The sequence below is a fragment of the Balearica regulorum genome, chromosome 1 (genome assembly GCF_011004875.1).
Source record: "Balearica regulorum gibbericeps isolate bBalReg1 chromosome 1, bBalReg1.pri, whole genome shotgun sequence".
Lineage (NCBI taxonomy): Eukaryota > Metazoa > Chordata > Aves > Gruiformes > Gruidae > Balearica > Balearica regulorum.
In genome coordinates, this window is record NC_046184.1 from 12,929,266 (window position 1) to 12,956,293 (window position 27,028).

General features: G+C 38.1%; 1 protein-coding gene across 7 annotated transcripts in view; it reads left to right on the plus strand.

Annotated features, from left to right (window-relative positions):
• Window positions 1-27,028, plus strand: part of MAGI2 (membrane associated guanylate kinase, WW and PDZ domain containing 2) — a 770,610-nt gene that overhangs the window by 211,471 nt on the left and 532,111 nt on the right. For all 7 annotated transcript variants that reach the window (XM_075774424.1, XM_075774656.1, XM_075774500.1 and 4 more), the window contains exon 2: window positions 25,471-25,587. In XM_075774424.1, the coding sequence (XP_075630539.1) occupies window positions 25,471-25,587 (117 nt within the window). The remainder of the gene's footprint in view (window positions 1-25,470; window positions 25,588-27,028) is intronic.

A 27,028-nucleotide genomic window follows, 5' to 3' on the forward strand; every position in this document is an offset into this window, starting at 1 on the left:
ATGTGCTTTGTCCCTAGAGAGCATCTTTGCCAGTGTCCTGTTAAATGGCCAAGGGCCAAGCCAGACCCTTAGGTAGCTCCCAGCAGATGAGCTCAATGGTGTGTCTCAACGCTTCAAGCTGCTCATGTGGGAAAGGTGCATGTCCACCTCTGTGTGCCCTGGTGGGTCTGCAACAGCTTTTCTGCCCTCAGCATGAAGCTCCCCGACCTTGACATGCAACCTCGGCACACAGCACGTGCAGGGCATTATCCTCCAGAAGCTTAAGCGTCTCGCTTTGTGTGATGGAGCACGGTAAAATAGGTCTTCATTAGTTGGCACTAATTTCAGACTGCATGGATCTTTGTAACCATAGTTTACAACAAACCATCACTGAACCATCATATTTTGCTAGCGAGTGTTATGAAGCTGTGCAGAAAAATGGCAATTTTTCTTACTGCGTTGGGACCTATTAGGGCAAACATTTTAGCATTCATAACACAGACCATATAACTTACTGAGCCATACTGAAAAACACTATTGGCTGTCCAGTGGGTTTTAACTACGATAAGCTTTATTGCCTTCTGGAAAAGGACTTGGTAAGACTCCCTTTTCTGCACTGAAGAAAAATGACTCTTTTTCACACTAAACATATTTTATTCCAATGCAAATTTGGAAAATATGAAGCTGATTAAACTTAACTTGAAATAATGTATGTATAGTTAAGACCTGAACATTTGCTGTGTGCAACTATTTATTTTTTCTCTCTAAAGAACAATGACAAAATGTTGGCCTGTGACTCAGATTAGAGGACACATGAGTCAACAACATGCCACAAGAATATGCAGTTGTCAAATCAAATTTATCGTTTGTGTTAGCAGACTTGTTAAAGTAGAAATAATTATTTCACATTGGACTTTAGACAATTAGGTCAAAACTTCATTTACAAAACAGAGAAAAAAATAATCTGCCATTCTATTTTATTACAAGATTAGTTCCCACAGTAGTGTTTTGATCTTACCTGAACTTCTGTCTTGGTGAGAGACGCCACTGTTTTCTAAATGAATCTATGAATAAAGAAAACAATACCAGATTCTTAGGCAAGCAACTAGCTTAAGAATATTTATAATGTGGAAAGTATAAATATTCTTATCAAGAATCATGAGAGTTTATTCATATACATAAATACACAAACATCTGTCGGTTTGTGGACCCATTGCTAGGAGAAATCTATCTGTTCTGGTGTTTGAACATTTCAAAGTGAGCATTTTTTTATTATTTTTTTTTTTTCCCAGGGGAAGTATGCCACTCTAAAATGTCTCTTAGAACTTCAAAATAGCTCAGATAGATATGTTCATTCAAGATTTTGCTATTCTTCTGCTTCCTGAAACCAGGCCGATAGATCAAAAGAAAGAAACCAACCAACCAACCAACAAAACCCCAACAAACAGATAGAGAATTATTAAAATAGACTGAAGCCATCATTTTGCACTGCAACCGCAATTGATGGCGTGCGGAATAACTGTTTCCAGTATTGATATGGATGCAAATCCAGTGTGTTTCTAGGAAGACAGCAAATTTTCCTTTTCTGTTGTCGGCTTTGTGCCCAGGCGGGGCACATGGGGCAGCCAGTGTCCTACAGTGAGCGGCGGGGGCCTTGGCGGGGGCCGGTGAAGAAAGGGGAAATGAGTTGGTCTTTGCAACGTCCAAACTGATTCCAGTTTATTAGCTCTAATAAACAGTCTTTAGAATTGGCTGTAATAGTCACCTCAAAAGTCTTTTAACTCAGTTACACAGATAAAACTGAAACCATCTCTTGAGAAAAGCTAAAGGACTGCCGTCCAGAACTGTGAATAAACTGCTTAGCCAATATCAGCTTTTCTGAGCAGCTGCTTAGATCTTCAGTAATTACATACCTCTACAAAAGAATGCGGCTTCGATGTGTTGTAAGGGGGAGTTTAAATTCAGTTCATTTACCTTCAATGGCTATTCCACAGCTGAGATACTAAGCTGTCCCTTGTCTTTGTGTCTCTGTTTAATGTATAATTATAGTTTCTTAATTGCATTTTAATACCACCTGGTTTTTAAATCTACATGCTCCCTCTAGGTGCACTTTTATTTATGCACAAGAGGAATTAATATTTTTATTCTAACACGTTTGCAAATAGGTCATTTTGTTTGTGTTTTAGTTACAAAATTTACTTTAAATGATAAAATGCCTAGATCAATCTTTCATACGTGTTTCAGCATTGTCATTGAAAATATCTGATTCAGAAGAAAAAAATGTCAAATTCCTACTTTCAGATGGCAGCTCAGCTAATGATTAAAAATCATAATTAAAAATCTCAGCTTGAAAGTTATCTGCTTCTGCACAACTTACTGCTACCAAGAAAATTCACAAAAAGTTTCTTACATCTTAAAAAATTGCTAGAGTCAATCCTGACTTGATTTCTTGTGAAAATGTCTGGAGAAAAGTCCTCCTTTTGAGGGCTTCATGCTGTATTACCCAGTTGTGTTACCAATTTGGGAGTCACCCACAGTACCTGAGTTTTTCTTTTTGAAAGGTACAGACCCTTCAGCAATACCAATACTTGCCAATTCTTATTACCTATGTATGCAGCATTTGTGCAGTTCAGTTGACTTCAGTGGAATTATTTTTGTTAAAGAGTGGGCAATCCGGGGTGCAAACAGCCCATCATGTGAATTCATGGCTCTTTGTGCTGGAATTCAAATGAGACCCTTCCATCTCTGCATAAACTTTTGAAAATAAAAAATTGTCAGCAGGATATCTTCTGAGGAGGAGCGAGGAATGCTAATAAGTGGACCTTCCTTCCAGGAAGAATGATTGGTAGAAATTTAAACAAGCAACAGAACTAGAAACCTTGCTGCTTCTTACTGATGATAGGATGATGGTGAGGAATGTCTGTTGCTTTGTGTTGGGAGGCAATTAGTGGAACATTGGAGCAAAATTAGCCTGTTGGTACTTTGTTGGGGACAGAGGGAGGAAGCGGAGTCATTCATAAACAGGTGGCTGAAGTTGAAGGACTTACAGATGCAACATCAGAAGTTACTGAAAAATCTCGCTAGATCTGTCTTGTGCAAGAGCAATCTTGATTAGACTTGTTTAGAATCAGATTCATTAAAGGATTTAAGTAGTTAATGGTTAAGAACGGTAGTCTTCACATTTTAGGCCCCTGATACCAAGAGGGGAATCTGAAGACAGAGTTGAACGTGAAATTCTCTCCATGAAGTATAAGGAGGGAGAACTACTTCAAGCAGTCATTATTTTAATCTCTAAAATGTGAAAGGTGAAGGAGTGTATTAGGTACACCTGAGCAAGGCATTTTTGTTCTCATCTGATTTCTAGATCTGGATGCAGTTTGGGTAGGAGCTCCTTCTGCTCAGCCATAGCCACACTGCTCATGAACCAAATGCATGTGCCTGAGAAATTTTCAAACTGTGAAGCAAATGCTTCTGGGCTGAGGGTGCTTCTTTGGAAATCTCAGTTGGGTTGATTCGTACCTAAAGTACACCACACTGAAGTATGGTTGGGTTTTTTTTATTATTTTTTTTTTTAATTGATTGGGCTCAAAGCACATACTACGCAGTTACAAAGCAAATAAGGACCAGTACAAGGTTTACCGTAGTTCTTCAATAGTGTGAGATACAGTGATACATACGTATACAGACATACAGAGATATATATGTTCTCCTTGTGGTAGCACCAATTGGAAAAAGGGACACCAGGAGAAAGTTCAAGTGATGTTAGCATGGATCAGTCAGATGTGGAATTGGTATGTTTTAGCTTTGTTCACAGGAGCCTATGTTTCATGCATTAATGCAAAATCTCATATATTTCTGTCTGATTTGGAAATTCTTTGCAAGTAGTCACTCCTTTTTTGGCAATTTAAGGAAGGTCTTCCATTTACCAGTCTTTAGTGCTTGTGCTTCAGAAATTAAATTTTTTTTCAGAAGACATTTAGTGGAAGATGTTACACATGGTAACTACTTGCTGAAAGAAAGGATTATAATGTAGTTAAAGCACTGGACAGGTCATTCCATGTGGCCATGAATGGTTCAAATCCAAGGATATGGCTGTTGTGGGTGTTTGGCTATTCAGAAAGTAGAAAACAACAAATCAGTGAAGGATTTTAGTAAACCTTCACCAAATTATTTTCACTGTGCTGAAATGTACAGTTATCTTAATAGGTCTTCCTGGTGCAACAAACCATGAACTGAAGTTTATAATACTAACTTGTACTGTGTCATCTAAACCACCATACTCCTGCCCGAAGTACACTGCAAAAATAGCTTTGCAGTAAAAGACAAAGAACAGTGGTTGAGTCATACATGGGTCACTACAGAAACATTTTTAAAAAATGCTACTAGCTAATGGTTGCAGTGCAGAACACCTTGATTTGAAAGTCATTCTTTCTGCCAGAAACTTCCGTAGAAAAAGAACAGGGTTTAAGGTTTGCAGAAGAGGTTAGAAGGTAAGGAACTGGAAAGATGACTTACTAGAACTCATACATATTTTATTTCTTTTAATACCTCACTTTCTACCCCTCCAAAACAGCTTCTAATGGATTCTCAAGTGACCCTTGAGTCTTTACTCTAGAGACAATTTTTAACATTATTTTTTCATAGGATAAAGTGCATCCATATGTCTGCTTTATTGAATGTTCCTAATGCTCTCTGGAAAATAGCACTTCTATTGACAGCAATACTTTTTTTTACTTTCAGTTTCTTCAATTAAACTTTCTGGAAGTCTAGTCCATATAGATTTAGGATCAAATTCTGATTTTGGTCGCACTGCTATACAACGTGGTGTAAGCAGATTTAACATTTCAGTAGATGCCTGAAAAGAGTGAATTCAAAGATCCCAGTTTCTATGTCACTTCATCACTGTTGTGTCTTAAGTCAGGTTAGGAATCAAAGTGATATTCTCAGTACAACACAAGAAAAACTTTAACAGCTTATTCACTTCCCATATGGTATTCTAAAAAAGAAATTTAAAATAAAGCTTGATGGATACTTTGGCAAATTTTTGTTTGATAGTTTGGCTAGGAAACTAACCATCCCATCATGAAATCTAATTGGGAATTATGCCAAAATGTTCAGGTGGCAGGAGAAGGGGGGAAGGGAAGTGTGTTGAAAGGAGTGGTGAGGCTCTTGGTAGAAAGTTTGGAAGTGGGGAGAACAAAAATTTCACTGTGGACAGTCTTATGAGACACTTTGGTTTCTAATTGCTAACATCGCATTTTCACGTGTTAGCCTAGGGAAAAAAATCTTTTTTTCTCTTTCTCCTTACTGATTCCACCTCTCTTTTACTCTGCCTAAAGCCGTGTCTACAGCCAGGCCTTGCAAGTCGCCCTGCCTAGCTGCCGTGAGCCTAGCCCAGGCAGTCGCACGCCCCAGGCACAGCTCTGTGCGGGGCTCCAGCACGTCAGCCTTCCTGGGAAGCAGGACTGGCACCGTGAGCAGCTTTGTGCTGCTCTGAGCTTTGGTCTCCTTGCGCTCCACTGCACACCGCAGAGATGCTGGGCAGGACATCTCCTCGTGGTTTAAGCGTGTAAAAGTTAGACATATAAATTTCAGCCCTTCTGTTGGCATTGGAAAGAAACGGGCTGTCCAGCACAGTCATTCTCCCATCTCAAACATCTGTTTCAGTATTGGGTGATGGTGCCCAGCTCGCTGTAGTAAGTGCAGAGGGATACCTAATGACTACTTCAGACTGGATGTCTGACTGTTAGCTAGCTAAAAATGAATCATATGTGCTCTGTGTTACCATTTAATTTATCCCCAGTAAGTGAAGAATGGACGATGAGCGGGGCTGTGAAAGCCGTGAATCCCTCAGCTTCAGTGGTTTGGGTTGTTTTCAGTTTTAATATCTGTAGCATTAATTCCCTGACAATTCAAACCAGCATCAGGGAGGCATCTGGGAAATCAGAAGCTGAAAGAGAATGAAAGCAATAGTGTATGACAGTGAAAAAAGGATGAGGAATAAGGATCTCTGTAAGAACTGCGAATAGCCCAGGCGGTACCCTGCGGCGGCAGCGAGCAGCCAGGCGTCAGCCATCCCTCTGCCTCCGTGGCCTGTTTGGAGTTTGTAACTTCAGAAGATTAGACACAGGTATGTTCTTTTGCATCAAAAAATATGTGCCTTCAGTTTTGTAACTATCCTAAAGGGATTTTGAGACAAATCTGAAATTTATGCCCTCACAGATAATAAAGCCACATAGAGTTCTGGGGTTTTACTATTAATACAGAAATGAAAGATAGGAAGTGAGGACAAAACCAAATGGATAACAAGTAGAATAAAAAGAATTTGATTTAGTGACATAATGCCTTTTCTCTGTAACAGTCATTCCCCTGTTTTATAAATGTGGCATTTTTATTCAGGATTATGCAGTGTAAAAGCTACAATGCTGTCTTACGTTGGGAGAAAAGAGCATGGGGAGAAGCAAACCGATTGATGAGAATAAGTGCTAACAGCCTAATACCTCTACTTTTATACAGGTGAATCTATGAGATTGTAAAGTGATTGCCTAAAGAAAACCATAGATTGTATTTCTGTAGGTATGGTAAAAATCCTATTGGAAGGAATCCCCAAGACTTTTCTGAGACTCATCAAAACATTTTAAAAAGTCTTTCTGTAACAACGCAACAATTTTCTTTTTGTAAAAGTATAGCATGCTGCAGCTGCAAAACCCACTGATGTGAAAACACCATTGAGATATTTTGCTACAGAGATGTTCATGTGCAAATCACAGGTTATGAAACAGAGCAGCAGATTATCTGTGAAATTTGATCTCACCCATTTTTCTGTAGGTATGTGTAGAATTAGAATTTCCAAACACAGTAAATTTAGCAGTTGCACGGTCCAGAATGCAACTTCATAAACATGCTGGTTTTACAAATTGCTTTTAAATGGTGATTTCAAATGCAGAGGCTAGTGAATGATCTTCTCAGACAGCACCTCGGCAGGAACTTATTAGACAGCCCAGGAGGTGCGTACTTGAACTGATTTCATTCTATGGGCGGAAGGACAGCATTCTTCTAATTGACCTTCAGCACATAAAATACAAGTAGGTTTTTGACCACTTAATATACAAGGGAAAGAGAACAAGGTTTTATTTTAAAAGTGTGTATTCTTTACTGGGTATTTCAGCTTTCTGGTGCATCTAAGATTTTTAAGGTAGCCTTAATATAGAATAAAGAGCTATACTGGTCTTTTTCTAGGCTTATATCACTTGTTAGCTGTTCATTCTTGCAGAGAAAAGGCATTCGTACTACTGTGAGGTAAGGGAAGTTCCATTGATTTTCTGTACGTCTCTTCTACCTCTAATGCACTCACCAGCAGCGGACACGGTGCCTGTAACAAATCTGGCTCCGTTCCAGGAGCTCCTGTTAAAACAATTGTTTTAAAAGCCCAACACCAGCTACAGCACCACGATATGTGAAATCCTGTTTTTAAGAATCCTGTTACATATTCCACCAATGTTCTGTGTCTTTTAATGAAAATATGTTGTAAATGAATGTTTTGTTTCAAGAAATGCATCTTCCAAAGTAATTTTTGAAGGAATATATGACATTGTAAGAAATGGAAGACTGTTGCTGAATAAGAATACCATTTACAATCCAAACTTAGATTGCTTTTAAAATAAAGCCTGTAACATTTTCAAACAATTAAAGCAAGGAAGCCATATTTACTGCTCTCCTCCTTGAGATTTTTAAATAAAACAGCTGGAAATTAAATTTAGTACTTACTTTCGTAATCATACCAGCACTGGAAACAAACAAACAAACATTCCTGGCTGAGAAACAGACTCAAAAAGTCAGAAAGCCTCTCCTTCTTATAAGGGGAGTGATGGTTCACATTTCTTTCAGAAAAGACCAGCCCAAATGCCTTTCTTTAAAACGCAGAAAATCCTTTACGGCAAAGACCATTTTGTGTAGCGTCTGGTTTGGAATGTAAAAGTTAACATACCAGCCAGAAAGGATCGTACCTGTTTATGCAGGCCAACGATAAATCAATTCATTTTGAAAGCAGTGGAACTTCTGGATCAGGAAGGAAGGTATGTCAAGATCTTGAGCGATTGAAACTTTTAACTCCGGTGCTTACAAACAAGATAAAAAACATACTGTAGTAAAAACCTGCCCAGGGTAGAGTATCATTAATTTTACTTGTCCTGTTATGTCATAGGAGCAATTCAGAAAAGTGGCACTTTAATTGACCAGGTCAGCAGTCTTTCAGATGCAGGAAGAATTCAGAGTTCCCATTATTCCTAGAAGAGATGTCTTGGTTATATAAAAGGTGCGAGTGATGTACCATACCCATTGTTATAGGCATGTGCCATAATTTAGACAATGGTCTAGGAAAAGCTTATTGTTATTGTAGGCTGAGAGAATTGATTAAAAAATAAAAATAGCATGCTGGATAATCAATGATCTGCTTCTGTGGGCGTTGACTGCTATATCTTCTTTTTTGAGGGACTTAGATTTGCAGAAAAGCAGAGGTGAATGTTAATTATTTAGAATAATCACATGTTAAGTAGAATGTAATATAATCATACTATGCAGAGTGGTCTTCTGTCTTCTGTGGTGTGCCTAAAAGAGATTCAAAAAGTATCAAGAACTATGTTGCATTCGTGAGAATAATTTTGTGTCTTTTTTTTTTCTTTTTTGTACTTATCAGCAAGACATATTTTCCTTTATGGGCGTAGCAGCTATTGAACTATCTACAGAGTGCTTTAAGGGGGAGAAAAAAACCACCTAGCTACAATAACATTTGCCTTAGCAAAAAGAGTAGTATAAAGTACGTCCCCAGAGTGTAAGAAGAATGTTAATGTCAGGCAATTAAGCCTTCAGAAGCAGTGAAATGCCAGTTAAGGTTGAATGAATAGTGTTAACTCTGTCCCTTGTGCACATATATATTCTGATATTCCTTAATGATATGATTGCTTACAGTTTATCACTTAATGTTGTATAATGTCACATATTTGTCTTCGGCTTTAGATCTGTCTCTGTTATTATGCGTGGTTAATAATAGAACTGTTAAAAATTAAAAGGAATGGATTTTCTATTGGCCTTCCTATTATGTGTACAATTTAGAGTGAGTAAGATTTGAAATGCGTTTTTTTATGAGAATCATAGCTTTATACTCATTTTAAATTTCTGTAAATGTCTATTAGGAAAGAAACCAACAGGTGGGGAATTTCCATGATTAGCATGTCCCCAAAAACCTATTTTCCCATCAAATTGCAATGTTTTATTTTCCTAGATTTAAAAGATTTAAGAAGATGCTTTTTCAGCAATGACGAGAAACCATAGTATCTTTGTTCTGTAAAATATAGTTTGTTTTGCATCATAAACAACTTCACCATTTAGGGATATCAGTACCAATAAACTTTAGGCAAGCAGGTGAAAATTATGGCGATATATAAGTAAATGGAAAATAGATTTTTTTAGATGTATTTATGCAGAAAAGTGCAAGTCCAGTTTTCATAGAGGAAACAATGTTTAAGATTTTATTCTTACTTCTTGCAAACATTTTTCTGTTTGTTTTATCTTACTTCAATTTTTCTCCTTCATTTTTACCTTGTGGCGCTGAAGTTTTCTAGGCTCAGATCAGCAAAAATATATAGACATCCTATTTTAGTGCCTGACTTTGAAATCACAGTAAATACCTTTGTCTTTTCAAGCAGCTCCTTAGAGCATATTTTGTACTGGTCACCTGTGCCATTGAACAGTGTGATTCATGGTGTTAACAAAATATTTCCTACCTTGTTTTGTAATTGTTCAACATTTTCCCTTCCCTAAATAGTTGTCCTGTATCTTCTCTTTTTCTGAGTCCTGTGACTGCCAGTTGGCAGAGCATTACCATAAAGCTTTCTTGTTCTGATACTGAAATATGCTTAAATATACAGCATTCTATAGGCAGCGTGAAAAAATAGGGGGCTTTTTGGAAGAGCCAAGAGTTGATTCCAGTTAGGTCCTGTAAAGCGGCATTAAGCTCCCCCCAGTTTCAGTTGTGGTGCAGTCACGGGTGCTCTGATGAGCCAGTGGGGAGTCTGTGTGCAGCTCCGCTCTTTTCCTTAGATGTGATGTAGACAAATCAGAAATCCACTGCAGGGAAAAACATCCAAGAGATGTAAACCCAAAGAAATTCAGTCCCCCGGTTTGTTTAGCTCAACAATAATACGGCAAAAAAAGAAAAAAAAAGAAAGAAAGTGGTTTTATGTACAATGTACACATTTTTTTCATGGAGCTATTCCAAGTATTTCACTGTTGCAGGGAAAGAGAGATACTCTAGTCAAGGACTGGAAACTGAAGTCAGAGACATTCAAATTAAAATTAAGGCATGAATTTTTTAAGAGTAAGGCCAACTCAACTACCAAAGAAAGAGAGAGGTCTCCATCTGTTCTCATCTTCAAGCCAGTAGCCCTTTCTGGAAAGTGTTATAGCAAATATAAATTACTAGGCTTAATATAGGGGTCACTGGCTGAAATAGCATGTCCTGCAGCGTGTGGGACGTCAGACTAAATGATCTAATGTTTTTTTCCTACCTTCAACATCAAGCATTAATATATGTAATCTTACAATCTAACTGCGTGCTTTTGCCTGTCTTTGGAGTGGTTTTTGATCTTTCTAAATCTGCAGCCATCAAATGATAGATCTGACTACTCTGTGCAATGCTTTTAAATTCTCCAAATTCGTGATGCAGAAATTCAGAAAATGTAATTTGCCTTAAAACATAAAATTAAAAAAAAAGTAATACCAAGCCTGTCGCATGCTCAGTTCCATGTTTACAGACATACAAATTGCTCAGTGACATTTTTCTAACCCAATCATTGTTTCAGTAGCCTTTGGCAGCCTGGCTACTTTGAATCTAAAACTCTGAATAAATTATTTATAATATCCAGTATTTTTCAGTAATGTTTTTCTTCTTTGTGGTGTAGTAGTTGGCTGCTATCCCAAAATACATCCTTTTTCCCCTTGTGGTTTTCTATTTTGGGCACAAATTAACACATGGATGAAATAATAATAAATAATAATAAATAATAATAACAACAACAACAACCTGAAAGTAGCAATAGTACCAAGGATCTCTTCAGGTACTTTGTAGGGCAACAGATAACCTTTATGTGTTGCCTGTAGAACAGAAGCAAAAGCAAGGGGCATAGCATACATTACTGTAGTATGAAAAGAAAGAATTTATAACAAGAGAAACATACTTGCAATGAGAAATTAATTTTACATTTTTTCTAGGACAATTCTAATTTATTAATGGATAGTGATTTATTCCCAGTACAAATTAATCAAATTTGTATAATGGTCATAATCTAAATAATGTTATCATATATATATATATGTGTTACAAATATAATCAAAACCTGCTTTAGTCACTGCTTTCGTCAAAACACTCAGTGAAATATGTATACACACATTATACATTACATCTCCACATTTGATGGATGAACAGATGAAATCTATGGTCATTGCAAAGTTTTTTTTTCAGAGTTCAGTGTACCAATGGCAAAAAGCAAGAAAGAATCATAGAATCATAGAATGGTTTGGGTTGGAAGGGACCTCAAAGATCATCTAGTTCCAACCCCCCTGCCATGGGCAGGGACATCCTCCACTAGACCAGGTTGCCCAAAGCCCCATCCAACCTGGCCTTGAACACTTCCAGGGAGCCAGGGGCATCCACAGCTTCTCTGGGCAACCTGTTCCAGTGCCTCACCACCCTCACAGTCAAGAATTTCTTCCTAATATCTAATCTAAATCGACCCTCCTTCAGCTTAAACCCATTACCCCATGTCCTATCACTCCATGCCCTTGTAAACAGTCCCTCTCCAGCTTTCCTGTAGGCCCCTTCAGGTACTGGAAGGCTGCTCTAAGGTCTCCCCGGAGCCTTCTCTTCTCCAGGCTGAACAGCCTGTTTTCATACGAGAGCTGCTGGAGCCCTCTGATCATCTTCATGGCCCTAAAGAAAATACGGGTGTATATACCTTGGCATTTTGGTTCAGATCAGGAATGTTCTTCTGAAGTAAATATCCTGATGGTCCCTACTTTGTTGCATTTTAGTTCATCCTGCACATCAGTCTCACAGGATGCAGACTGGGTTCATTGTGGATGAAGATAAACCAGGAAGTGACCAGCTATGAATGGTCACTGAGTCCATGGTATTAGACTAGAACAAGTTCTAAGTAACACTGATAAAGCACGTACAGTCTGGATGTTAGGTCCTCAGCCAGTCGCTCTACCTACCAGTCTGCTGCCATTGAACCACACTATCTGCTAATATAGATATATCCTCTCTTTAACTATTCACAAAAGCATGCAATATTAGTTGATAAATTTTTGGAGATACTACTGTGCTGGCAGTATCCTCAGATGTTAGCTTTCCTCTTGGTTTTCCTTGATGTACGGCATTCCCTTTATTGTTGAAATACCTCCCACCAAAAAAGCTGTTAACTCCATACATTGCCCTTTTTGAATTATGGCACCTGCCAGCTCTTCCTTGACAACTGGTGAATTAGTATGTCTTTTATGTGTTCCTTAAGATCCTTTTTTTCCCTGGTGTCTTTAGTCTTTTGCTGATTACAAAGATGCCTGTAGACTGCAGTACAGGAGAGACTGCTCAATTTTCTTTGAAATGCCTCTCCTCCATTTGTTTAATTAAAACACCAAAAATCAGAGGCTTTTGTGGAATACCTCTGAATTCACCTCATGAATAAGATCATAGCTTCAACTGAAGTCTATCTTGAAACAGCCAGCCAGTCTTTCTGATTATTTGCTCCAAGCTTCAACCAACATTACAAATTTAGAAACTTCTTGAAATGTTTTGAGTTTTTTTGCTGAGGCAAATGTGATTTGCACTTCCCTCACCTTCTCGGCTAAAACAAGAGAGTTCCTTGACTCTAAATATTCTCTCTCAGGAGTTCACTATTTTGGTGTAGAAAGCTAGCACTGAATCTGGGTTTTGAGTTAAACTGGCATGCCAACACTATTGCAATTTGCTTTAGATATTTCTGAAAAAATATTTGATCTCTAGATGGTGTTTTGTTTATGATATTCTTTAATTGCAAGCAAAAACATTTTTTCCCCCTCAATATTATAGAACCTGAAAGTCTTTAGGTTGGTGGGCCTGTACTATACTGATGTAGACATACATAGATTTTTCCTCTTTTATAAGGCATTTCCTTAGCTCTGATATCTTTTGCCTGAAAGAAGTCTAAGGACAGATATGCCTTAGATTCATGCAGATATATGAAGACCTGTCTAATACTTGCTCATGCTTGCTTGTTTGGGACATCAAGAGCTTTGGACCTTCAGAGATTGCTGATTGGGATGGACTCAGTGTGACCAGCATGCCTGGTGCTCACTCCAGCACTCACCACCTTCAATGACCTTGGCAGACTTGAGCTATCATGCTAGAAAGTAAACTGATATTGAGAGCATCAAAAAAAGAGAGGGGAGGTGGGAAAGGCAAGCTGAGGGTGTAACAGGGGAAGAAATAGGCTAGAAGGAAAGGCTAGAAGGAAACTGGAATTCAAGGTAAAAGATACGGAGAAGTACAGAAAGGTAAAAGAGCAAAAGGAAGAAAAAGAAAGCGGTTTAGACAGGGTCTGTTTACACAGTTCATGCCCTTAAGCAGTGAATTGGATTTTTGTGAACTGAAGCCTCAGAGATGTAAATTTCTGAGGCTAGCTCACCGACCTAATTAATACTAGCGTCAATGTAAATTTTTTGTGCAGGATTCCTCAGGTATTAGCATGTCCAACATGTTTCAGGCCAAAGCATAACTAACTCCTTATCAGAACTGCTAATACATGAAAGGTCAATAGGTAGGACATGCTGTCTATTAATATTGATCCCCAAGCCACATCATCTTTTCAGATATCCATACAGTTTCTGAGAACTTTGAGTAAGTCAGATGCAGTCTCTCAGTTCTTCTGTCATGTAAACTAACTTAAGTTTTGGGGGATCACTTGGCAGCTCAAGGAGCCTTCAGGAAGCAACTTCAACATTCAAATTGAAAGTTTAACACGTTTTAGTCTGGAGGGACTCCAGAAACAAAGATGCTCCTTCCTGAAGTGCAGTGAATTACATGGTTTATTTATTGCATGAAATATGCATAGAAAAGTCATTGTTTCTTCCTGTGTTATCACTCTTCTTCATCTGTCCTCCTAAAGGAACAGAGAGACTTGCAGAGTCCCTAAATATATAACTCTGGGTGCACCTCTGTTTGCTCGGCTCTGACACCTTATACCCCAAAATCTGATTCAGACCCACTCTGACATAAGCGTTATTTATTAGTATAAGATGAGTAAACAGTCTGACTTGAACACTAGCATTGTTCTGCATATGAGGCCCAAGTCCACCACTATGTGTCCCAGAAGGCCTCACAGTAGTGTTTCAAAATGGATGTAGGTAAAATAAAGCTGACTGATGAAGTTCTGTTTCCTTTCAGTCTTTATGCGTGTAGAAGAGAATCCATGAGATGAACAGAAGTTTTTCTTTACCATAGCTGCATATGGACCCAAGAATCTAGCCATTTATTGCTTTAATTCCCTTTTTTTATTGCAGTCTTATAGAAACAGAAAAATTTTACTAGCTTCCTGATTGAAAAACATAAATCTCTCCATTATCTCTGCATGCTAGTTTAATACTGTCAAGATGTAAAAAAGAGAAAAAAAAGGCAAATCGCCAGCATTTCTTATGTGTAAGAAAACTTATTTATAGTGTATTGGGTCTGTAGCACTAGAAGAAGGAAATAGCATTGGGAAAGTACAGATCTAATATTTTATGAGCTGTGCATCAAAATCTCAACAGCGAAAGGCAGGTGAAATTACAGGCACATACACCTTGACACTATTCGTATCCAAGGCGCTTTTATGGCTTTGTACCATATGCACACTGATACTGACCTTAACACACACAGATAAAGCTGGAAATGTGTAGCTATTAATCCACACCTCAGTGGCTTGCCAAATTCTTTATTGTCCCATGATTTTAGCCCACTAGTTTTCTCTTTTAATTAAGTAACAACTGTGAAAATGTAATAAAATCTGTATGAAACAAGTAAGCATTCTTCTGAACTTCAGACTGTATTGATTTCAATCCAGTAGATCATAGCCATGGGGACAATGCACCTGAAGGGTAAAAAAGTGAACCTAGAACTCTGTCATCTCATTTTTGTCCCCTGTTGTGACACCTTCCTGCTTCTGGGGATGCAGAGGGAGCAGTTTTAGTACAGCTGTAATCCTGTGTTTTGCTCGGTGGATCAGTAAACTGGGGTATTACAGAAGTGCAGCAGCAATCTCTTCCCCAGAGGTTGAGGGCATCGCTTCTCTGCAGGCAAAGTGCATGATCTTGCTGGAGTACCCACCATCTGCCTGCCTAGAGCTCCTGGGAACAGAAGCATTTTATTTCTTTGTTGAAACATATTATGTAAGCACACATATTTTGCACAATGTAATTTTGCACAATGCACAGTGCCTCTTTCGGTCATTTACATTTTCCAGCAGTGCTAATTAAATCAACCCAAGGGGACTCAGCTAACCAACTGAGACTGTCCCAGAATATAACAGCTTCTTCGTGCACAGAGCAGCTGGTTCAGTGCTCCAAAACCAAGTGCTGTCTTTCATGCTAAAGTACCATACTACACAAAAGGTACCTCTGGTTGCCTAAAGGCATTGCTTTATTGGCTGGGCTTAGCAACATACTGTAATTTGAAAGTGCTTACTGAGTGGCATTACAAAGACTTTCATTTTTTGATTTAAAAAATCAAACGCATTTTTGTAGCTTTTTGCGAACAAGCTAATTTGAAACTACCTTGTTTTGCGTGCTGGGGATCCGCTGTTGCTGACTGATAGGAGACATGAGTTCGTGCAGTCTGTGTCCCTGCCTAGAAGTGAAGAACGGTATTGTCACTGCATAGAAAACACTGTGAGCAGTAAGTACGGGGAAATAATTTGCTTGGTCATCTACAAATCTCTGTTGTATTTGGTGTTTAGTTATTTGCTTGCTTGTATTTTATCCTGCCAGCTCCTTGCTGAAACAAGTATGAAGATTTTCCTTTTTGTATGGGGAGGATAGAGGGAGTGAAGGAACTGTATCCTAAGAGAGAATGATTCAGAGGCAGAACTGGAGAGGATGTCTGCCTGCCAGACGGCAGCAGCCAGAGCACCTAGGCTCTGATGGGCGCTTTGTTTTCTCCTTTGCCTTGGCAAAATTCTTGCCAGAGACAGACCACTAAGCCTAATTTCCCAGAGCTTGACCCAGAGCAGTTGTTCCTTTGATCCGAAATGTTCAGGTACCAGTAGCTGAGTGATTTTTATAACAAATATTGCTGGATTTAATTAACGCATAAGTAAGGCAAACTGTCAAAGTTGTTCTAGAGACTCTCTGTAGTAAACCTGATGCATGGTGGTGCACAGGGCCATTGAGGCATCAACAACTTCATTTTAATTTTTCATGTTGAAGTATGGCTCAATCTTTTACCAAAATTTACACTGCTTTGATTGTACTTTTACTGTATATCTTTGAAGCTTGCCTAGTGTGATGGATTGTGCCAGAAAATACTTTGAATGTGTTTTATATTAAGGTAACAGATACTATCTGTCATGCTGTTGTGCTACAATAGCTAATAAGTTTGTCACGATAAAAGATGCTTCACTGACAAATTAGTACTTTTTTCAACCTTACATCAAAACCAAGCAAATGCCTTGGTTTATTTGTACCTTCACTTGTCTTTCCCAAGCTAAAATTTATTCTTTATGTCAGTCTTTTAATTATTAGTATTAATTATTAATTATTCTTTAAAGATTATTAATCGTTTTATAAGACTGCACAAACAAAGAATGATGAGGTTTTAGATGTCTTCAAGAAAGAAAATAGGATTACTTATGCCTTGTTATGCAGTCATTTTAAACATTAAATGCTTATTTCATTATAGGTTTTTCTAGCTATATCTAGCCTTTTTAAAAATTGTTTTTATAGTGAAATTGTGTTCTATTTCCAACTTTTTATATACTTTATGCAGTGGGGTTTTTTTTCTGAAAGTCATGACCTATGTAATATTTAACCATCCTGGATAACTTAGAGAGAATGGACCCCCAGACAGGGAAAGAAAACCACTTTTGGGGGAAAGGCTTTGACTCCCAAGCCAGCACAAAATGAAAACCTGAATAATATATAGCCTTAGAAACGTGTCTGCCACACTTCTTAGGGGATTAACAGTGCAGTCTTTTTGTAGATCTCTAAAGATTATGTCCACTGCTAGTCTAGTTATTTCTTGATTCATTTTTTTTAAGCCCGATAATGACCTGTTCAATTAGTACCGCATCTTTTGTTCCAGAGAATCCCAAACACTCCACAGACTTCGCCTGTTCTTGTCTTGACTGAAATGCAGGTTCCTTAGCGTGTAGCATGTGTCACCTCTTCAACACTGTCCTCCAAGGACTAAACAGTGCAGCCACTGGTCCTGTGGCCTCAACGTGCTGAGGCACTCGCCCACTCGTGGCTTAGAAATTGACTTGCTCAATTTCCAACGTGACTTTCATTTTGGTTTCATGTGCTGGGAATTTTTCTGTTCAGTTACTGACTGGGCACAACCCTGTTTAGCTTGTGTGATAGCTGGAAGATGGTATCACTATGGACTTCAAGCTGAAAGGAGCATCACACAGAAATGAAACCAAGGGGACCATGTCAGTTAAGTGTCCCAAGCAGTGTATTGTGTTTAAAGCTGGAGGACACCTTCTCGACCTCAGGCTTACTTGCATGTTTTGTGTTGTCTTAGTTTCCCATTATTGAAAAATAGCTGTAAAGCACCTCCTGTTTTAATTTTTCTTAGTTCTTTTCTCTTACTTTGACTTGATATGAATGCCATGACACTTGATTCAGGAGAATAGTTTTTTTGGGTGAAGGATATGCATTTGATAACATATATGCAATTCAGTCTCAGAGATTAGCAATAAATTTGTGAACTCTGCTTTCAAAGTTCAGTTTCTCTATTGCAGCTTGAGTTTGCACTTGATAAGTTTCATGAGTATAAAGTCTGCAAAATTCTTCTGCCATTTATTCAACAAGCTATTAGAAAGCTGGGAAGTAATGCATGATGGCAGTGATCTTTCACAGTACGTTATGGGTTCAGACTGAGATGTTGCAAAGACTTTATAAAACTGGGTTCTCATGATTCAGATACCGATCTAAATCACATTTTGTAACTATTATTAGTACTCATACAATGGTAGCCTCTGAGCTTGCTTCCTTCATAAATTTTGTGTTACTGGGAATTTTTTACCCAGATTAATCTTTCTCTTTTTTCAAAATGTCAGCACACAATTCACAGTCTATTAATATGGCAATATTATTTCCGAGTAAGGAAAATAAGTCTCTATCTCAAGCAATTAAAATTGTGCAGCTATGATTTAAGTAGAATGCTTTTCAAATAATTCAAGTCTGGTAAAACTATGCCACTATTCCAATCCAATCTGTCATATTTTATTCAAATACATGTCAAACCTCAAAGTTCCATCACAGTTGTCTTCCACAAAGGAGATAAAACTAAAAGAGTATTAGAGAAAAAGAGCATTTGTGTCCCTAGTAGATGAAGAGTCGTATTGCTGTATCCATAGAAAAAGAGTATTAAACAGAACAGTAACTTTTCTATTAAAGGTGAGGAGCAATTGCTGTCTGCTTTGAAGAGGAGATGCTTTTACCCATTGCAAAGCAGGGACAGGAGAATATTTGTCCACAGTAAAATGATTTTGAACATATTCTTGTAAGTTCTACTTCTGCTTGAATAATAAAACTTGTAACAGATTCTTCTTGAAGACCAACAATCTGTGTAGCTCTCAGCACAGGCTTTTAGGAGCAGGTAGCCCGGAGGGGAGCGCAGAGAGGACTGTAGAGGCTCTGGATGTGGAGTGCAGAGGTGACTTTGGGTACAAGTAAGATGTGTGTGGTTGGTTCCAGAGGAATACTGTCTGAACATGCCCTTCTCGCAGGTGTTCTGGGCATTACAGTTGCTGCTCCACCCGATGACCCCAAGAGAGGTTGGAGAGTTTCAGTGCTAGGTGACTCACCCTTACAGCACAGAGAATTAAACTGATGCAGCAAGGCATAATTTGTACCCAGTCAGAATGAATGAGCCCCACATTATCACCATTACTGTCTATCAGAGTTTAATGCTGTATTTGAGCTTTTCCAGAGAAGTAAAATTGTGGGTTTTTTTCTAATGAGCATGTCAGTAAGCAGCACACAGAGAGAAGCATGGGGCTTTTTTTCCAAGTACACACACGAAAAAAAATTCCGCTATAGTTTGATTAAAAATAAATTTCTTACATCTTTACGACTTTTTTTCCCCCTTGGTTAACTTGTCTATTGGACATTGTGGCTAATGAATTCCTAGAATTCAAAACAGCTTCCTGGCAATATATCCAGCCCAACTAACAATATAAATGTTCTTCGGAAGCTAAAATCAGCCTTATTAGTTCTCTTCAAACGTTTTTAGTATGCTACAGTCAGTCTCTGGTTAAGCTTATTCTGTGAGTTTTCAGCTTTACGTGGCATCAATTTCCAAAGGGTTTTTGTCTTTAGAAGAATACCAATAAGTTGGTTTATTTCCCTTTTGTAACTGTTCTTGTTGAAGTCAGTTGGGACCTTTCTATCATTTTCTTTGGGAGCTGTGTCTGGGAGCTAGGGCACACAACAAACAGTGGCCTTAACAAGATTCAAGCTCTGTTGTGGTATCCTTTGTCCAAATAAAAAGGGATTTCTATGAGTGGGAGCATCTGAATGCCAGGTATTATTTGAAGTAAGACTTCTGTAAATATGTCCAGATTTCCAGAGAAGTCTATCCTTGCAGATATTGCTGGGCTCGATATGACTAGACAGGCTGCGTGTCATTTTTGACATTCTCGCTTTGTAAGTAAATGTATAATCCCTTACAATTTAGTGTTTGTCAAAAACATCTGTAAAGGTAATTATTTCCCTTGCAGTAAGTCTTGTAGGAACAATTAAAGTCTTTTAAATATCTCAGCAATCATTAATGTTTATGTGTAAGTTATCAGTCAAATCAATGATATACTGGAGGCACTTACAAACAGCTCTGTTTCATAATTAGCTTTAGCAAATTTCAAAACTAGAGAAAAAGGCAGTTCATTTCCAGACAGCCTTTGTAGAGAAGCAGCAGCAGTATTCGAACATAATTTTTACTTTATTTATGCACCTACTAACTAGAACACCAAATAAATCTTAAATATTCTGAAAGCCAAGTGCTCCAAACCGTCCTCTTTGATACATGAAGTACAGCTTGACTTTTTTTTAACCAACCAGTTAGATCATAGTTTCATTTCCCAGAAACTCCAGTCAAGAACTGTGCTGGGCAGTCAATTAACTGAAGAGAACAAAGCAAACTACCTTTAAATAGCAAAGCTACAAAATGGTCTTATTAGTTAAATGGCAGTTCTCTGAGGTTAATTTGGGAGTGCCTATCTCAAAGACAGCGTTGCATGCTGCCAGCAGACTCTGGAAGATGCCGCAACTGGCTTCACGATGGAAAGCTGTTTCTGTAGCCATGAGGACTGGAGATCTCCTATTTTAATAACAGCTGAAGTTCAGTAATCTGAGACAAGGTACAAAATGCAGATGCGTTTGGCTCAGCTGACTCTCCTGCTGACACAGTCTCCCTATATCATTACAAACCACATTTTTGCTTCCGGCACAGTGCACACCTGGGTCTCCTATTTCAAACAGAGGCTTAAGGTTAGCCACAAAACTAAGAAAATAAACCCAGGGCATGATACGATTTTGCGTTAGTCGAAGGATCAGTCTGCCCCCGGTGTCGCTGGTCTCCTCGTGCTGCTGCTGCAGGGTGTCCTGTTGATCCAGTCCTTAGTCCGACTGGCCCAAGGGCACCCAGGCTGGTGGAAGCCTGTTCAGCCAAGGCATTTGACTTTGTCAAATAGACGTCTTACGTTTACAGTCAGAAGTGGGAGCTTGTTGGAAACAAGGGGAGACACAAATTGATGAAAGTAGGGCAGTAGAAGAGGGGAGGTATTTTACACTAAAGGTTTGTGAGCTTGTCTGTTTTCACGGGTCCAGATCCTAAAATATTTCCTTTATTTTTCTCAGACACAGGTCATGTACAGATGCAAATTTAGATGTAAGATTCTTGCTTACTCATAGATTTTTCTAACCAGGAGTATTTATAGAGCCTAGGGAAACTGAAATCCTTTAAATTCTAATCCTAGCAAATAAAATATCTAAGGCAAATTATTCTTGGCTGAGATGCAATGGTACTGTTAAAAACCAAATAAGGTACCACACCAGGTTTTGGGAAGTCAATTCACTGAAAGGTTATGATACAAGATGAGAAAATACTAATGGTTGAATACTCAAAAACATTTGTTGAGACGTTATAACCATAAAAATTGTGTTAAGGGTGAGAAATAAATTATTTAGAGCTAACATTGGGGTAAAAACAAGAGGGATGTTTGTGTTTTGCAAGTAGTCCTTCACTGAAAAATAAAATAGAAGAGTAGACTCCAGCTGCAGCATCGGTGGGTTACCAAATAGGAAGTTGCAAAGAAACACTTACAATATTTAGGGCTAGAGAAAATTATAAAATGTTAACCCTGTCATTTTCTCAGAAATGGCAATTGTCTGCTTCAGTTTTGCATCTTTTAATGAGCTACAAACTATTCAGTACCCTTTTGTATGTGTTTTCCTTATTGCATTTCTTTTCTGATTGGGCTTTGCTACTAGATTTTGAGAAGGGAAGGAAACTTGACAGAAATATATTAAAACACTATAAAAAGATATACTTTGCTCATTAAATTCATAAGTAAAACAGGAAAACAGAGCATTTTTTAGTTCGTCCGAGTGTATCTAATTTTATAATCTCTGGAATCAAATTCAGTCATGGTTATGAGTTTGCCATCATGATTAGTAGCTGTACCTAAACCAGACATACATTATGTAAGAGATCATTACTGGAAGTATTTAATTCATGTCCTGTATTTCCCAGCTAGAAGAGCAATGGGATTCATTGGAGTGAAATGAAACTGAAACAGAGCATAGGCCTCAAGCCAGGAAAAAGAAAAAAAAAAAGCCCTGCATGGCTGCAAGCCAGTGCATGCTCCATCGCGTGGTTGTCAGCCTGCTCCTATGGCCGTGGCCAAAGAACATTTTTAATTATGGTCTCTGGGTTTGGTTCCTAAAGCTTGTGGTGTATAATACAGAAAAGGCAGGGGTTTGCCTTTCGCTGCCATGCACGGTGAGAAGGATGTGGCCTTCGCGAGCTCCTTCTCCCTGATCTCCTCCTCGTGCACGGCTGTGCAGCTGCAGCGGGGCTGGCAGCACGGTGCGACACGCACTGGTGGTTCCTGAGCATCCTTCCGAGGTCCTCCACTCTGGGCTGGCTGGGAATAATAGAAAACTAGGGGGTTATGTTTGTGTCAGGATTTTTTCAACATCTCAATATTTTTCACTGTACTGTGAAAAGAGAAAATAACGGAAAGTTGAATTTTTTAGAAACCAAGTCAGTCTTGGGTACCCAACACTTTTCTAACTGGGTTGGATGGGACCACTACATAGTGGAATATTGTTACTGCCTGTAAAAACAATTTCTGATTGCTTCTCTTTCTATGAATATAGTGACAATGTACTACGTTTCTTTTTTCCCTCCAAAGTAAATCAAATGATAATATTTTCTGTCTCTTATTTCAGCCTTTTGGAGGACATAGTCCAATTATTATTACTCGTGTTATTCCTGATTTATATAGTCTGTAACACAAGATCTAATTCTCTGCTGCTAAATCAAGGCTGTTTTACATTCTTGCGAATCACCATAGTTTCTTGCAAAAAGTCTTATAGCCCCGTACTAGCACACTCAAGATTTTATTCTGCTTGTACTTTAAAAGGATCAGGCTGCTCGAAAGCTCAAGTATTTTAAATACCTGGAAAGCACATCTGGAGTCAAATATACTTTTGACAAGCATCAGGTAAAACAACAAAGCTTTTTAGGGAGAAAAGCAGAAGGATGACAATTGGAAGGATGACAATTGGAAGGATGAGTTAAAAAGATTGCATCTGCTCTTCAGGACTCTCAAACTATTTTATTTTTTACACTTTCTAGGATGTAAAAATTCATTGTTATACCAGATTTTAAAAAAAAAAGGTAGCGTATGCCTAAAGAATTGAAAAATGTCAGGTCAGAAAACAGAATGACTTTTGAAGAGAGAACTTTGTCAATTGTACATGTGCTGTTTTTCATCTAACTGCTCTTTAAAATAGACTTTGCTGATGTTACAGTATATACTCAGATATTAAGAAAAAATTCATGTTTCTCTTGTGCTTGGAAGCTGCTAATTTTTTTTTCCTCTGCACCATCCACAGGTTTTATTTCTGTTACAAACTTTTGCTTTTGAATCTGTATCTATCAGATACAAGGCTGCAGGTATCTCCTCTTGTAAATATATATTTTTGTACTCCAGCTTGGAATATGCTGTTTGCCAAAAAAATCAGGTGACTCTCTTTATGAAGTGCTTAGGAGGTTTTAGTGCATTCATTAACACATGGTGAAGTAAATGGCTGTGCTTGAAGCAAAAGGCTGTAAATAAAAAATGCACTTTGAGGGTCAGAAATCTGAGTAGGTTCCTAAACTTACTTATGTCATAAGTTGAATGATTCAGGTTTATGTCAGTGGGCAGGCTACAGCTGTTGTTCTCGAGCTGGCATTTTCTCAGACTGCCAGAAAGCATCTGCATCACTGGGCATGTTCTGTATATTAGAGCGAGAAGAGCAAGAGCTGCAGGACCTTTACTCTCTGCAGCCGACCAGAAAGGACAGCTGATTCCAATCAGGAGCAGAGCATCTCTCTGCAACCTCCTCTAGCCCTCACCTCCTCTGAAATCTCGTGCAAAATTAGTAGGGGTAAGGATGGGCTGGTCTGCGGAGCCTGTTGCTAGATATAGAGTTAGTGGTATCAAAGTAGGCAACTGAGTGGCTCAGCTGGGATCCTGGAAGAGCAGGGATCTGTATGGAAGTTCTCAGCCTCTGGGAACTGGGCACACAGGTATTTCTTTGTGTCTGTTATGAGTTGGGGCTTTTTTTTCTTTTTTTTTTTTTTCTTTCTTTTGATTATGAAAGTCTGCTCATTTCTTGCCTTTAGCTAAAGATGAGAGAAATTATTTATAAGCTTTTTATAAACCTGGAACAAAAGGTTTTGAAGTTATTGACAAGAGCAGCAATAATAAGATTATGGACTGGTAATTGGCAGATAAATAGGAATATCTGTAAGGAGAAATATATTTTAATTTAGAGTCATTTGTGCTCTGCAGTGGCTTTCAAATAATTAGGTAGGAATGTTATTTGTTCCTTTTTACAGGCAAAATCTTTACATAGTCCAAGTCAATAAGAATTTTGGCAGAGGGTTCAATAGCAAATGCCTTTTGAAAAAATGTTTTAAGGTTGAATGTATGAAGCAACAAGTTAGGGATCTATCAGCTTGCAATTTTTCATCTCAGGAATATATGTCAGAACTCAGTGTAGTAATGATTTTCTATATTTTTCTTATGTCAGAATTTCAGAGAAGGAAGAAATGCAGTTATCTGTAGACTTTTTCCCATAATTATAAATGTGATCTATACTCCAGATTAAAAGAAATGGAGAGGAACTATATTGGGAAATGTTTATTTATCATGTTGGATTAGATTTATAGGTATGCTTTTAATAGTGGAATACGATACACCAGTTAGTGGCTAAACAATACTTTGAGTTGTTTTGTCCTCAAGTTTTAGTAAAAGTGGCAAATACATTTTTTTTAATTCAATTTTTTTCCATGTTTGCAGTGTTATGCTGAGATGTTTTATTACTAATGACTCTTTTTCATTGGTGGAAATAAAATATGTACGCTCATTTGCTATAGTATCTTTTTCAGATGTAAGTGCTATTAGAAATAAATAATGCAAAAGATTATATCATATTTATACGATCATTAAGTACAGCACCATTTTATTCTGGCTACCCTTGGACTGAAAGCACCAAACACTACAAAGACATTTTGAACAAAGATTTTTTTGGTTTAATAAGCAGGTGGGAAATTGATAGAAAGTCATGGGGAACATAATACCTGATAATATATTATTTAGATATGATGTAGGTAGTTATATAATAACAATATGTTCCAGTTTGTGCAGAAAAAAAATGACACCTTTGTCTATAATTCTATATGCATTTTCTGAACTGTACAGATTTAGCCAGTTAGTTGTCATTAACTGTTTCAACCTTTACAATTATCGATACTAAGTAATATTATACCAACTGCACGCATTTACCAGAAAGCTCTTTGTGCTTCTGTCATCCATCGTGACAGAAACACGAAGGAGAATGAACCACTGAGATTTTACAAGTGATTCATTGCTTCCGTCAAAGTAATATATTTTTAAATCATGCCTGCATTTGTCTTTTCCTTGACAGGAGGCATTGTTGATAAGGACCTTCGTCACTACCTCAATTTACGGTTCCAGAAAGGTTCGGTAGACCATGAGCTCCAGCAGATCATAAGAGACAACCTCTACCTCCGCACGGTGCCATGTGAGTAGGGTGGAGATGGACAAATCTGTTTTCTTAGTGACAGCAGACTATCTGAATTAATGCTGCTGAGGCCATGTGCAAGGTGTGAAGAGGTGGGCTGTGGATGAAGCAGTCTTCTCGTAAATAGATTTGTGGCTTGGTTCACGTCTTCCATGTTATTGCTGAGAAACTGAACTGTCTAATGCTGAATTAATTTCTGAAACTGCATGGTGTTTTCAAAGTTGTAGTTCTCATAAGCTGTGGCTCTATAATAATAATAATCTCTTTCTTATGCGGTTTTAAAAAGCACAAATTTAAAGGGGAAAAAAAGAAAAAAAGGCAGTTTTCTGGGCTGGTTAAATTGATGTCCAACAGAGACAGTTTGATCTGCCTTGTATTTCACAGTGTTATACTTTACATAATAATACCGTGGGGTGAGAATGCAATAGGGCAACAGAGGAAACATATACATCAGGAAATGTTGGAGTTTAGGTGCAGCAGGTGTGGCAATGAAAGTTTGTACTATCTGCATATGTGTTCTTTTGTTGTCACATAAGTCACTGATACCTATATCTGAAATACTCTGAAACCTTTAAAATCATTTTGGTAGCTGTTGACAGCATTCACCAATTTCTGCAGCAGACACAAAATTAAGCAGAGTAACAAAAGCCATGTCCGACTGAGACGGCCGTGCTTTTCAGAACAGATCTACTTGGCTGACAGACAATATATCATTTAAAATGGACTGAAGTTCCATTATTCTTCCCTTATAATTGCTTGGTAGACAAAAAATAGAGCTTTGGGTTGGGGCTAAAAAAGGGTGCACCTTTGAACTTTCAGGCTCGACACTGACATGATAGGCAGAGGAAGGTATACTGAGTAAGTGCCCGCTATTTATATGGTAATGAGCGGATGCTCTTTGAAAGCTGTGTTGTTGTGAATGCTACTGTACTTTTTTTTTTTTTGTCATTACATTAAAGAGTGGAGCTTTGAAAAGCTCCAGCAAAAAAAGAAGCTCAAGCACTTACCTTTTCTTTTGGAAGCTGAAGCTAAAGAAATATAAAGTCTTAATTTCAGTAGGTCTGTTTGTCCCTGATTAGAAAGGAAGGTGGAGAAAAACCTTAAAAACTTATTACCTGTAAGCAGAAAATCAAAACCACTGCATTTATGTGAGATTTATGATGAATTAAGTTTGTCTGAAGGTGCAGAGAAACATCACAGCTGAAGTGCAAATGCAAGTACAAAAATACTTTGAGATTAAATGCCACTTCTTAGGATGTCTGGGGGGGGCATTAGCATAGGAGTATACTTATTATAGCCCCAGCACATGCCCGTTAATGACAGAGATCCAGATTAAAAAGAAAGAAATCCCAACAATATTGCGACTACTGCACACGTGTAACAGATACTGTCTGTCAGCAGTCCGGGCGTGAGGAGTAGGTTTTGGTTTTAGTCAAGGCAA